The 13915-nt window shown below is 42.1% G+C and overlaps 1 protein-coding gene across 2 annotated transcripts; it reads right to left on the reverse strand.

Annotated features, from left to right (window-relative positions):
* Positions 1-2205: 2205 nt before the first annotated feature.
* DYNLT3 (dynein light chain Tctex-type 3) lies at positions 2206-10022 on the reverse strand. Of its 2 annotated transcripts, none has more exons than XM_075430494.1 (5): positions 9904-10022; positions 8511-8552; positions 6539-6662; positions 5478-5555; positions 2206-4421 (listed from the first exon to the last, which is right to left on the reverse strand). In XM_075430494.1, the coding sequence occupies exons 1-5, from the start codon at positions 9931-9933 to the stop codon at positions 4345-4347; spliced, it is 351 nt and encodes a 116-aa protein (XP_075286609.1). In that variant the 5' UTR covers positions 9934-10022; the 3' UTR covers positions 2206-4344. The 2 variants fall into 2 exon arrangements, with proteins under 2 accessions (XP_075286609.1, XP_075286617.1); XM_075430502.1 differs by lacking the exon at positions 9904-10022 and adding an exon at positions 9118-9420.
* Between the last annotated feature and the right edge of the window lie 3893 nt (positions 10023-13915).

Here is a 13915-nt window from a genome sequence, read left to right on the forward strand (position 1 = left end):
AAGGTCCTGTGCAGCCTGCTGTAGGCGACCTTGCTTCGGCAGGGGGTTTGGACTAGATGACCCACAGAGGTCCCTTCCAACCCCTACCATTCTATGATTTTGTGAGTCTCTAATACAGGCCTATGAGAAGGGGAACCTGCTGACTAGAAAGCAGTTTGAGTTTCTTGCAGCCGAGCCAGCTAGTCCATCTCGCCGCCTTCCCCTGTGGATGGGGGATTTTAATGGCTGGAGTCTCAGATCTACGCTGTGAAGCTACATAAGCATAGATTACAAACTCTGTACTTAACTCACAGGTACGGTAAAACTGTCTATTTAAAATGGCAGCATCACTACAAAAGTTGCCTTTCTGCCGCTTTTCCTTCACGCACTCGTGCTGTGTGGCCCAGGTAGCTTCTTTGCATGAGGGAGTAACCGCAAGTGCCTGACACAAAGCAGAATGACCGGTGAGGTGTGTTTCTGTCACTCTGGCTCTCCTTTTCGAGTCATTTTAGACATGTGGGACAGTGGACAGACAGTGGGACAGGAGTTACAGGGCTGTTTGTAGCTGCCACTCTAGCGCTACTCTGTTCCTTTACAGAAAACCTTTACCTAACAACTAAAGCTGCTGTCACAGTATGTTTCCTGTGTTTAAAAACAGATACTTGCTGCGACACATAAGCTAAAACCTCCAGGTACTGGATAGTGATTTAGACTCACTGGAGCAGAACCTCCCCTCAGTGGGCTGGTGGTGTTTGGCTGCAGCCTTCCTTCCACTGTGGGGGAAGAGAGAGACTGTTCCACCCACAAGCCGATGCCCACAGACCCCTTACCTGGCATAGACCCAAGGGGCTAGAGCAGCTCACGAGCAAGGCCACGTCCATGTGACTGCATGGCTTTGGAGCCACCCTGCAACCAGGCTTATTGCTGCATTTACAGAACACTGCATCTGAGCTCAGATACTCCCCGAGAGACAAAGAGGCGCTGGCTTTGAGCTGGGAGTGTCCTGTGGAGGCACAGGCAGAACTTCTGGCTCAGGGGTGGTGCGGTCGGGCCCCGTACTTGTGTCACAGCGTGACTGTGCTAAAAAATCCCTCTCAGAATTAAAGGGGAACAAGCCAACCTGGTCAGACTGTACAGGAGGCAGCAAGGCGCATCCCAGTAATCAGGTAAGAATCGTTCATTACAGGATCTGCTGTCTGTATCGGAACAAAACCCTGTTTTCTCTACATGGCAGCTACTATACTAACGCATACAGGCTACCAATAGTTAACGTTCTCTCTTTTGTGCTGTATTTAAAAATATCAGTGCTCTGACATTCATGTCCAACTCTAAACAGGCCAGCTACAAGCTGGGATTTCAGTGGCTTCGGTGAAGTGCTTTAGATTGCATGAATCTAAACCGAACGTAACAGGATTTGTACTTGTTTCATTGATCAAGCTGGGTATAACGGGAAGACAGTCATCAGACAGGTAACAAGTTACTGACAGACATCTGGCAGGCAATGAAAAAGAAAGTAATGAATCTGCTCTCTTTCCCTTTCACACTTATCTGTTTCGATTAACAAAATCTGCATGGGAAGAATAACATTATTATTAATGTCTTTTGTCATTAAATCTTATCTAGGAACATACAGCTCCATATATACAGGCTATACCTTAATGCAAACTCTCCTGTCCCATGAATAAGACCCCCACTGTTAACAATAACCCATCCCCCCCAATTGCAACAACCAAGAAAACATTATATATTGAAATGCTGTTGTGGGTTTTCATACTCTGCAATTCAGAGTTTTATCCTTGAAAACAAACTACTTGGAAAAGCAACTAATGGCGTTCAGCATTTGTTTTGGGGTGTTGTATTAAATACAAGTAGCTGTTTGTACCCACAGAGGATGAGGAAAAGAAAGATGGGAAAGAAGTTAAATCCACTAGGACATGATATGGAACGAAAATACTTTTCCCAGAGTTTCATAATAATCTTTCTGGAGTAACAAAACTTTAACTTGCATCATCAAGACAACAGTAAGAAGAAAAGGTCTGAGTAGACAAGAGGTGAAAGAAATTAGGCTAAGTCTGGGAACTAGTCTTTGACGAGGTCTTGTCTATAAAATGCACACACAACTTCAATAAATTTCCCAAGTTCTCACTATTGCATACAAGTGAAGGAAAGTAAGAGGTATATTCTTCTCAGTTCCTATTTATATTGATCAAGAACATGAGGCAAAAATACAACTAAGGCAAAGCTTTATTTTTTTTTTGGTAGAAAGAAAAATGAAGCAGTCTTATAGTTACGCAGTGTTTTCTAGGTTTCTTCTGCAGCAGAACCTTTGTGAAGTCTCATTAAACCGAGTCTTACTCAGTGCATCTTGTTTTCAAGTAAAGCAAAAATACCAGATGAAATCACAAGTGGCTATTTGGAATATTTCTTCTGACCATGGCACCTGAATGCCCATTAAATGGGGATAATAGCCACTGCTATTTTTACTCACCCACTTCTTAAACTGTATCAATCGTACCAAACTTTTTTCCAGTTGCCACCCCACTTATTTTTTCACTTTGCACAATCCCAAATATCGGTGAAACTACCGTATTTTTGTTGGTTCACCAACTCAGCTCTCGCATGCTGACACCTAGTTCAGAAATTACTGTCCTAACCCAAATAATGTTAAATTATTATACGTTTGAAGGTCAGTACAACATACACATACATCTTCACGCTACACTTGCCTGTTTGGCAAACGCAATATTACAGCATTAATTTTACTTGCACTTAGGTAAAAGCGGAATTCTGTCTGCAAAGCAACTGATTTTGAATAGTACTGTGAATGACACGTACACACGTCCCTTCTGTAGTCTCACACTAGCTACATGTATACACAGCTTAAGCAATGACATGGTTTTTAGCTTGTTTTTTGTACAGGACACTTGCTACGTGCCCCAACAGTCAGTTATCTGAGAAGAAAAAAAAAAAAAAAAAACAAACAAAACTGTGTAAGAGTGCTTTAATACTCATTTGTTAAAATCCAGAACAGCCTTACAGTGGCTGTTAGGTGGTTACCAGTCTCTTCCAAAGACATGCAGTAATAAAGAAAAGATTCTATCCTTAAGCAGCATCTGAGAAAACAACTTAATATAGCTGCCACTTAGTGGCAGCAATCATTTAGGCATTTTTGGTATTGATACATCTCTTTATCATGTAATTTGTGCATTAATAAACAAATACATAGGCCCCAATCTAGCAAATACTTGCATGTGTGCAAACACTTTTCTTCCATGTGGAATATTTCAAGTTAAGACTCATCAGATGAGTGAAGTTAAGAACTTGCATAAATCTTTACAGGAGGGGAATTCTTAGTGCTTAAAAGTTAACTGTATTATTTCATAAGACTAAGATCCAATTCTAGACTTAGAGAACATAGGAAACACTCCTATAAAGAACAGATATGTTGCTTTAAGATAAATGCTTTCACAGCTAACAAGAGTCTCTAGAAATGCGCGTGCTTTCTCTCCGAACACTTTAATCCTACTTGGAGTAATGTGGGTCCAGTCTTATTACCCTAGCTCCTGGTTACTGCATGAGGAATCAATAAAGTGCTTGTCAAAAATCCCGCAGTCGTGGAATAAAATAAAATTTAAGTACATTCAGAATGTTTTCAGATCTATAAACTATGAATTAAGGGCTGATGGCTGATCTCCAGCTTGTCTCCCTGAATTGATAACAAATATTATGTTCTTCATTCTGAAGATAAATTAGAATTCTGCTAGGACTAAGTATATTTCACCTTTGTCCCAGTGAAGTCAACCTCTGCCTCCAGGGGAAAAGCTTAACTGTGTTCAATTTCAATGTAAATGTTCATGCTTGACTGAAATGTGATGCTCATGCAATTTCACAAGCACCAGCATTCACTGTGACAGTCAGCTTTGTTTAATCAAACACGAAGCATCAATTGTGTTCATAATTTGTTCCCAAACACAGCATAATCCTGAGACGTCTTGCTTGCCCCTTGACCCTTCCTTTGATGTATTTTGTTCCTCTTGAATAAAGTATCTTTGATATTAGCTTTGATAAATTTATATTATATTTAGTATTGATCTTTGTGGCATCTTCTTATTAACATACTTCTGAATATTTAAATTACTAAAACTTTCTCTTTAGATAGATACATATATGCTTTAAATTTTTTGCTAGCTTTCAGATAATTAATCTATGAGAACTGGCTTCAGACTGTATGCTGTCTGTAGAGAACTTCTGCATGGTCCTCATACAAAAACAAATAATGGTTTGAAATATTTAGCCATGTGTCTGGATGATTTTTGTTGTTTGTTTTAAAGGCTTTGGTGTTGCTTATATTTATCTTCCAGTCAGCTACAGGATAATAGCAACAGCAAACACATTGACAATGCAGTTCATTGTTCGGTTTTCCCATCTCACTGTGCAGGTTCCTAGAAGAGATTATTATAAAATAAAAATAGAATTCCAGTGTCTTTACTTCATTCACTTTATCACAGTGTAAATTATGTCATATTAGTATAAATAATTCAGCTGTGATTTAAGGTAAGTACTATTATGTCATCTTGGCTATAAATAGCTTACACTCCTCAAAACATTTTCATTAAGTTGTACATTGTTTATTACCTAATATGAGCCTTCTATGCTTAAGACAGTTTCCAGCAAAACACAATTTCAGTATCTCTTGAAAAGCTGGACTTCCAAAAATCCTTGAAAATCTCACACTAAAATTAGCAAGATAATCAGACAAGAAATGAGAAAAAAGACTGGATCAAATACATTCTAGTGAATTTACGTTCTGTATTTTTTTCCTCTTCTACTGTGTCAACGTATCAATGCCTTACAAGCCAAAGAAACATGAAGATTAAACTGTACTTGTTTACTTCATTTTTTTTTTCCTAACCTTTGCTGACTTTCTAATGCCATCTCTATTTTCAAGTTAAATCTTGGTGCCCTCTTCTAAAAGACCTTTCTGAGTCTGTGACAGACATAAGATTATTTTAACCTTGTTTCCCCATGATACTCTGAACCTGGGAAAAAATGCATCCAAAGCCTGACTGATAGTTAAGCAACTGAAACATATACTGTTAGTCAAACTATTTCTATTTTTTACCAAGTTCTACTCTCAAAGTAGTGCTGTCCCCTTACAGCAGACAGGCAAATATGTTTAGGACTACCCACTTGCATATACTGCGAGCAACACTTTACTGCCTCTTCAACAGATCTGTGGTTACTGACAAGGATTAAATGTTTTGATTCATTTCACAATGAAGGCATTTCTACTGCTGCTTCTCATAATTTACAAAGCAATCACTCAGTGCAGACACTGAATGCTAACAGAGTATTTTTTCTGGGATCGTAAACAAGCATCTAATCCTGGAAGCTACTGCTTTTACAATCACTTGAATATGTTCAGCCTAACTATTACAACTGAGCAATAAGTAACATTTCTTTTACTCCAAATTTTTAATCTGAGTGAGGAAACTTGCCATCAGTTGTGGTATCCCAGAAGCACGAGCTTGCTGTGTGAAGGCCAGCTCCACTCCTCTGCATCACCGCACAGGTTACTGCAAGATACAGTCATAAAGTCAAGGAATTCATTATTAAAGCAGAAGAGGCAAGTCATTCAGTACTTCTGAACTCAAGCTTGCACTACATTTTCAAATGGCTGGCAGGTGGCATTCAGCTAAGCCAAAACCTTTTTTGGCAACCCCCTCGCCCACAGTATTTTCCTCACGAACTTGGTATTCATTTCACAGTTATTTTTACTCGCATAAAGACAAGGTCTTTAACAAAATGCTTGCTAATAGGATCAGGGTTTTTATCCTTCAAACTACTTAGATACGGCTTGTGTCATGTGCACCTCAGAACGGGATTGCAGGTGCTGTTCTCACAAGCACAGCAGAAGTCATACTTGAGGAGAGTCATCTCCCAGAAGCACTGGTTGACTGCTCTCTGAAACTACGCTCTAGTAACATGCAGCATATCTAGCCTGACCTGCAATGGTCATAAAACCGGTGACAATCTGAATCAGACACTTTCAAAACAGAACAGAGTGCAAACAATTACTGTTACATCAACGCTCCACAAAAGGACCGAAGTGGGTTAAACTTCTACTTACTTCCATTTCCCTTCCACAGACAGGCATATAACAGGACACGACTTAGCTTACAGGACTAAAGTCTTTCAAATGTCTGTATTTATAGGAAGCTTAATCTTACTCAAAATTTTATTTAAGATAAGCAATTATTTCCTGAACTAATACCAAAAAGTTGACGTAATTATTTTGGAGTTGCTTAACAGTCACGAAAGACTGTGTAATATGTCATCTTCTGTGCTAAATGTTGCTAGCATGCCTAGCCCAGGTGAAACTGCTATGGTTTTACCACAGGTATTACTAAAAATCTATATAATGCAAGAGTTCAGGTATCTGCTCTGCTTTGTTTACAGTTTAAAACTTTCTACTTAATACAGCACTCCATTCAAATGAACCTTTCAGCAATTATTTATTGTGATTGTATGTGGTAAAAGTACAACTGCTTGTACTTACCGATGTACTTATATGTTTTCCCGAGTTTTACCAGGTGTGTCAGCGACTGTTCCACTATAGCAGCAGTCCACTGGTTGACTTTGTTGTGATTATAATCTGCCTTGCCTAAAACACTTTCTATGCACTAAAATAGAGGGAAAAAAATAGTTACAGTAAACATACTTCAAAATGTAGAGGTTTAAAATGCCTCACATATCTGAGGAATTTTGTGTGTTGATTGGATTACTTTAAATCACTTCAGCTCATCAGGTATCAGTTGCTGAACAGGAAGTAAAATGAGCCTTCTCGGAAACTTATTTTTAGTATGTGTTTACCACATTATTACCTGGAGAAAAACGAGGCTCTAACTGAACATTTCTTGTAGGAAAGACCTTAGCTATATGCTTTACTTACCAAGTTAAGTGAATGGATCTATTTACCAGTGAAGATACTAACACATCCCACTGTTCCTAATGACTGCCTACTCCAGACTGGCTTTCAGAAGCTACTGTAACGGAACGGGTGCTGCACAAATCAATAATGTCAGCTTGGGCTGGCCAGCCTTTCAGAGACGGTGAGCAATATACCAAAATCTTTAGAACTAGAGCAACGATAGTGAAATGCATACCCTATCTTAAAAGATGAGGAAGATACGAGAGTGAGAGACACTCAAGGGTCACATCTTGCAGCACAAGAAACATCTGAACTGCTTGAAAATTGTTATGTTCTCCCTTGCTTAAACTTAAAATGACTGCAGAGAAAGCCTTCTAATTGTAACTCTTGAACTGCATTCTCTACTCCTAAGAAATTCAGAATTATGTGCTGATGAATACTTCTTAAAATCGAGAAATTCAGTTAAGAAATGCACACCTGGAAAAGGTAAGAAAAATAAAACTATGTTCTCCTCCGATTCATTAAGACGAATCCCGCACACTAACCACCCACTAACAGGCTGTGTAAAAGACTTGTGCCCCAGATCTTAAAAAGCCCAGTTAGTTCTGATCACAGTGTTTAAAGCTGGACAAAGGACTCAATGGAAACAACCATCACAAAACAGAACAGAAGACAGAAGAGGGACAGGAAGATCCCTTGGAGATTTTGGTTCTTCCGGAAAGGTACCCTGTGCAAGAGCTCCTCGGCTCTGGCTAAGCTTGGGTTTACTCCCAGTGTCTGGAGATTCTGTCATACCGTGTTTGGCCTTTCAAGGCAGGGACAGTTATATGAATGGTTGAACTGTCGTTTATCTGACATCTAAGAGCTTGCTGCTCTGCACTGGAGCAGTTCTGAAAGCGCAGTCCTTTCCTTTCCTGACAGGGCAGGTGGGAAAGGACCTGCCTAGCCCCTTTAGTCATTCCTTTCTCAAAATGGTATTTCCCTGTAAAACCAGACAGCATCTGTATGCCACAGGCTCTTCATTAATCACTTTCCAGTAACCTAGGTATTTAATTTGGACCACGAGACTACTCACTTTTGGACTGCACTTCTTGTGTAAAAAATGTTTTTCAAAAGCACTGCTAGACTAACAGTCTCATGTAGTACAATCTCCTGCTCCAGCCAGGGCTAACTTCCAAGTTTGATCATGTTGCTCAAGGCCTAGTCCAGTCAACTTTTAAAAATCTCTCAGGACAGAGACTCCACAAGCTCTCCCTGCAACCTCTCTAGTGATTAACTACTCTGTAGCTGGATAAAGAAGGAAAAAATAAAATCGGAGTCAATTTCCCTTGCAACTTGTGACTGCTGCCCCTCATCTTCCCATTGTAATGTAAATTCTGGTGCTCTCTTCTCTCATCTACTTTCTCTTCAGGTAGTTGAAGACAGCAATTAGGTGATTCTTACAGCAGCTCCAAAAGAAACTCCATCATTACTTAATATATACAATACTTTCATATAAGACTGAATTTATCTGGGATGGTCAATGAAAATCACTGCTTTCACTATAGTGCAAGGTAAGGTAAAGAATTTCTTTGAAATACAGCTGTTAGGTAAAACCTACCTCCTTAACTATGTTGTGGGCCTCATCAGCATTGAAGATCATCTGTAATAAAAATTATTATTATTTCTGATAGAAAAGTAAACAAATGATGCAGTTTTACTCTAAGTAACGCGTAACGATCCAGCCCTGTGTCTGGTTATTTGCATTGTGTAATCTGTTAGTATAGTTCTAAAATCATGTTTTTCCCCAGCACTGTACATACGTTATTTAGTATTGTTCAGCCTGGAGAAGAGAAGGCTCTGGGTTGACGTCACAGCAGCCTTCCAGTACCTGAAGGGGCCTACAGGAAGGATGGAGAGGGACTTTTCACAAGGGTGTGCAGTGATAGGACAAGGGGGAATGGCTCTAAACTACAAGAGGGCAGATTTAGATCAGATATTAGGAAGAAATTCTTCACCATGAGGATGGTGAAACACTGGGACAGGTTGCCCAGAGAAGTGGTGGCTGCCTCCTCCCTGGCAGTGCTCAAGGCCAGGTTGGATGGAGCTCTGAGCAACCTGGTCTAGTGGAAGATGTCCCTGCTCATGGCAGGGGAGTTGGAACCAGATGATCTTTAAGGTCCCTTCCAACCCTTACCTTTCTATGATTCTATTGTTTTGCTACTCACATTTGAGTGGGTCCAAAAAGCTCAGGCCGCAGTGAGCTTGGAAACAGGTTCAATTTACACTTTCTGTAAAGATTAAATTCCACCACTGTCTATGCTCATCATGGGAATATTCTCCAAGTCAAAAAGCTGAGTGGCAAATCTTTTCCTCTGGGTCTTAATCTGGGTTTTCACTGGAGTCACAGCCTTACTAACTGGCAGGTTTCACCTTGCTGCTGAACGGCAACACAAGGCTTCGCACCCCTCGCAGCACAAAGCCTGGTTTCCACGGTCATCAGCTTATCCCAGCCGCTTTCCTAAGTGTAGAACAAGCTTGCGAGTTTTAATGCCTCTGACTTTCTGCTCCTTCCCTCTCGCCAGCGTGCAGCTCGGCGTCCGAAGGAACCACGGCAGGTGCCACCGCGCCTCCGCCTCTTCACAGCCGCCCGATTTCCAGCGCCTGGGCACGGACACAGACCTCGAGCGCAATAGCGTTTCTACCATTTTTTTAATCCTAACGGAGATCGGTGGTGAGGGACGCGCAGCAGGGCCCCCGGGGAGGGACCAGCCCCCGATGCAGACCGGGCCCAGCGCTGGGGTTTTCACCCGGGGGCGACACAGGGCTCATGGCGGCCGACCGAGGGCAGCACAGCCGGCGGCCTGCCCGGCCCAACCTCCAACCTGCCCGGCCAGGGCAGGGCCGGCGGCCCCGGCAGCGCCGGGCCGGGGGGCGGGCGGAGGGCCCCGCACCGCAGCCCGCCCGGGTACAGCCCGCGGCCCCCCGCCCCGTCAGAGGGCGGCGGCCCCTACCTCATCGTTGTGCGGGTGAAACTCCTCCATGGCCCCGGCGCGGGCAGCAGCTCTTCCGGCAGCGGCGGCGGGGGCGACGGCGAGTCCTGGCCGGCTCCGCCTCCGCCGGGCCGGGCCGGGCCGCGCCGGGCGGGGCCTCCTGCGGCAGCGGCGGGGGGCGGCCGGGCCGCCCTGCGGAAGGCTGCTGCGGGGCGGAAGGGAGGCGAGGCGGGGACGGGTCTCCCCGGGCCGGCGGGTACATGGAGCCGGCCGTGCCGGGCCGGAAAGGGCTGCCCTCCCGCCCCGCCCGGCTGGCACTGCCCGTCTGCAGGCACTCGGGCCGGCTGCCGACGGGTGCGGCGGCCTGGTGGCGACAGGCCCGCAGAAAAGCGGCGGAGTGTTTGTTTGTCGCTTTATTGCTGCGGAGGTGCCCTTTGCTGGACGTAGGGAATCCACACGGGAGCGGTTCCTGCGGAGGAGCAGCAGTACCCCTGCTCCCTCCCCTCACCGCCCCTCTTTACCCCTCGTCCTGGGTGTATCGGTGTCGATTATCTGACACGAAGTTGCCAGTAGATTTTAATAATGGCAAATTACAATTTCAGGTTCTCCTGGTTCCACTTTATTGTAAAGAATTGATCCTGGCTTTTGTTTGACTCGGTACATACATATATACAAATTCATCTGATCTCTTCTCTCTCTCTAGAGTTGCCTGGGAAACAGGAAAGAGACCAAGTACAAACACGGGCAGAATTTTCAAATGCTGGGGGTTTATTATTACTATTATTGTTGTTGTTATTATTATTATTATTATTATTTATTTTGGAGGGAGGTCTTGTGTAGATTCACCCCCCCAGGATATCTGGCCTTTCTAAAGCAGACTGAAGATGAGCGAGAGGACCAAGGCTGCTGCCTTCGTTCTGGTGTCCGTGGTGGTGGCATCTGTTTGGGCAGATCCACGCTTACCTTACGCAAGCGTCTCCTGGTCAGTGTTCATCGTACGCACACTGGAAAAATTATGTTTGAAAAACATGAAAGTACAGGGGGAAGCAAAGTGAAACCTTTTTGTATTGCTTTGCTCTCCAGCTACCTTTCACGTTTATTATTTGCTGATGGCTACAGTAGAAGGCTGAAGACTAAATCTCCTTAAAAGCAAATGTTTATGAGCAAGTACAAACGTGTGTGGTCAGAGGAAAACACATGAAACAAAATCTCCTTCAGTATGAAGTTTTTTGTGTTATGATCTCTGTAGTATTACGGGCTTTCACACTTTGAAGCTATTAGCAGTAAAACAAAAGAGCTTTTTCTTACGTTACTAGTTCCAAGCTAGGGATAAAATTGCATGTTTATTTTTAAAGAAATAAAAGCTTGTGGAAGCGTGTATTGTCTATGCACTGGCATCCTGGAGAAAAAGCTAAGAGTGCTAAAATACCTTTGGATCCTGTGCATTTTTAATTCTCTGTCTTTTCAGAGTTCATGCATCTTTGCATCTGTATCTTCAGGATGCAGTATACTGTCAGATGAAAATAGTTTCTAGACTATTTTTCAGTTCAGTTTAGAAATATTCAGGGAAATACCTCCTTTGAAATATTAGCCACAATTATCTCGGTGGATTCCCTGGAAAAATAGAGCAGGTTCCTGAATGACCCATGTGTGTGTTTGTGTGGAGGTCCTGACGCAGAAAAGTTACCTATCCTTCCTCCCCCACTGCCCCACTACATATAGGAAGATAGCAGGAGGTCTGAGGACATTCTGAGTCAGTCAGGCTTAGCTCAGTATCCAGAGACCCATTTGATAAATAATAAAATGACAAAACAAGTATTAATCCAGGAAGTGTTTACAAATAACCAACCAGCATCACCCATGAACAGCCAACACATATTTGTCAAGAGTATGTGTCAAATAATCTGATTTTATTCTTTGGTAGGACAGCTGGTTTAATGAACGAAGGGAAAATAAACAGTAGGTGTGTTATTTTGTAGTAAATGTGTCTTTCTATGCTCTCCCACACAAGAATATATAATCTAGGGAAAAATTAACCAATCATTCCTAAAAAGGGGTTATTAAAGTAGGAGGAATAAAAACAAGAATATGGGTGTGGTTTTGCCCCAGGAGCTAATCGGTGTAAGTAGCAATAACCAGAATCCTGGTGTAAAAATGGTGCTTGTAAAAGTTTTTTAATGACAGCATGTTGAAAGAAGTTACAAGCATATTGCATGACAGGATAAAAATTAAAAATATGGAATAGATGGGAGAAATCAACAGGAAGAAATATCATAAAAATATAAAGTACTATCTGTAAACCCAGGACATCTAATGCACAAATACAAAATGGTGACTAATTGTCTAGGCAGCAGTGCTGCAGGGGAAGATATGAAATTACAATAAATAGAAACACATGCATGATGTTATAAATAACTAAATACACTGAAGAATACCATGAAAGGCACAGAAGGCAATTGTGTTGTTCTGCTTGGTGTTGATCAGCACTGAATGTAACTCTCAGTCCAGTGTGGTGGTGGGACAGAGGTGGAAAGGTAATTCTTCCTGAAGGCAGCAAGGCCGAAAGGAAGCTTAGAAAATGTGGTTTGTGGAGGAACTGCATTTGTGTTCTATCCCTTGCCCAGTCTGCCCTGTAGATGTCTCTGAATGTGTAGTGATTTACTGAAAAAGGTGATTAACGGGCCAATACGTAATGAAAGGTAGGACAAGAAATAATGGCTTTAATTTGAACTCGGGGACATTTATGTTAAATATTAGGAAAAAGAATTCCAAGTATAAGAGTAATAAAGCACTGAAGCAGACCTGGTTTGGAATCACCTTTGCTGGATCAATAACATGTTAGATAACATCTGCCAGGCATCCAGCTAGCCTTTGGAGAGGAGGAGGTATCAAATCATCTTTTGAGATAGATTTAAACTTACGTTTATTCAACTTTCACAACTATTGAGTGGTTATTTTCTTTTTTTTCCCTAACAGATTCACTTTTTATCTAATGTCAATAACCAAAACCACCAATACTTTTCCTTTTTTTTTCCCTGAGAATGACTAATACTATTACTGATTGCACAAGAGCAATGCTAAATTGTGACAAGGAGCCAGTACACTTCAAGTTACCTGATAACATTGCTTAATTCTTTATTGCACTACTGTGAATTGTCAAGTGGAAAATACAGATGGGTTGGCAGCAGAATTAGTTCTGCAAACTGTAGTAGGAAATATGAAAAATGCTGGAAGAGGCGGCTGAGAAATATAACCCCAAATTTGAAAGAGCTGTAGGCTTTCATCTTTCAAACACAGAACAGGAGCTCTTAAAAAGACAGTGAATAAACAAAGCAGCTCAAATCACTTGTTGATTAGAAGGCAAATATTTGAAGAGGATTTGGCATTCTGGAGAGGTGGCAGTCTGTGCAGGCCGTGCAGATCCTCCACTGCTTGAGCAGAGGCAGTAAAAAATATGAGTACCAACGCAGTTAAAATAGTATGCCTCCTTTCTCACTTTTTCCTTTAAACAATTGTAAACATTTTAAACATTCACACCTACCTTAAACTATTGAATACGAAATGAGTAGAATTCTGGTATTTAGTTTTTGTGACTTAGTTCCTAAGCGACTTGTGGCTGGATGCTGGAGGACAGATCAGCGTGTGCTGCTCTTGTTCCTGCTCCCTTCGTACACATTCGCTGCTTGGGACCACAGGGAACGGGGCGGAGGATTGGATGGACTCCTGGGCTAATCGGTATGGCAGTTTTTCTGTTGGCCAGATCTGGGATGGTTGGTCCTAGCACAGGTTTTAATGATTTATTTTTTTTTTCTGAGAGTTGTTTTAATGTTAACTGCAGTGACTTGCTAGAACTCCTTTGAGGAACTGAATGCCCACTCAACAATTGTTTAAGTAATTCTATGTGAATTGTCAGAAACATCACTATTTCCGTAGCTACAAATGGTCTGTCAAAGTGGATACTGTATTTCTGGAATCATCACGGTACTGTTAAATCACATGACGACCGTGAGAACAGGGGTGCAGCACCGATCCC

The sequence above is a fragment of the Opisthocomus hoazin genome, chromosome 1 (assembly GCF_030867145.1).
Source record: "Opisthocomus hoazin isolate bOpiHoa1 chromosome 1, bOpiHoa1.hap1, whole genome shotgun sequence".
NCBI classification, from domain to species: Eukaryota; Metazoa; Chordata; class Aves; order Opisthocomiformes; family Opisthocomidae; genus Opisthocomus; species Opisthocomus hoazin.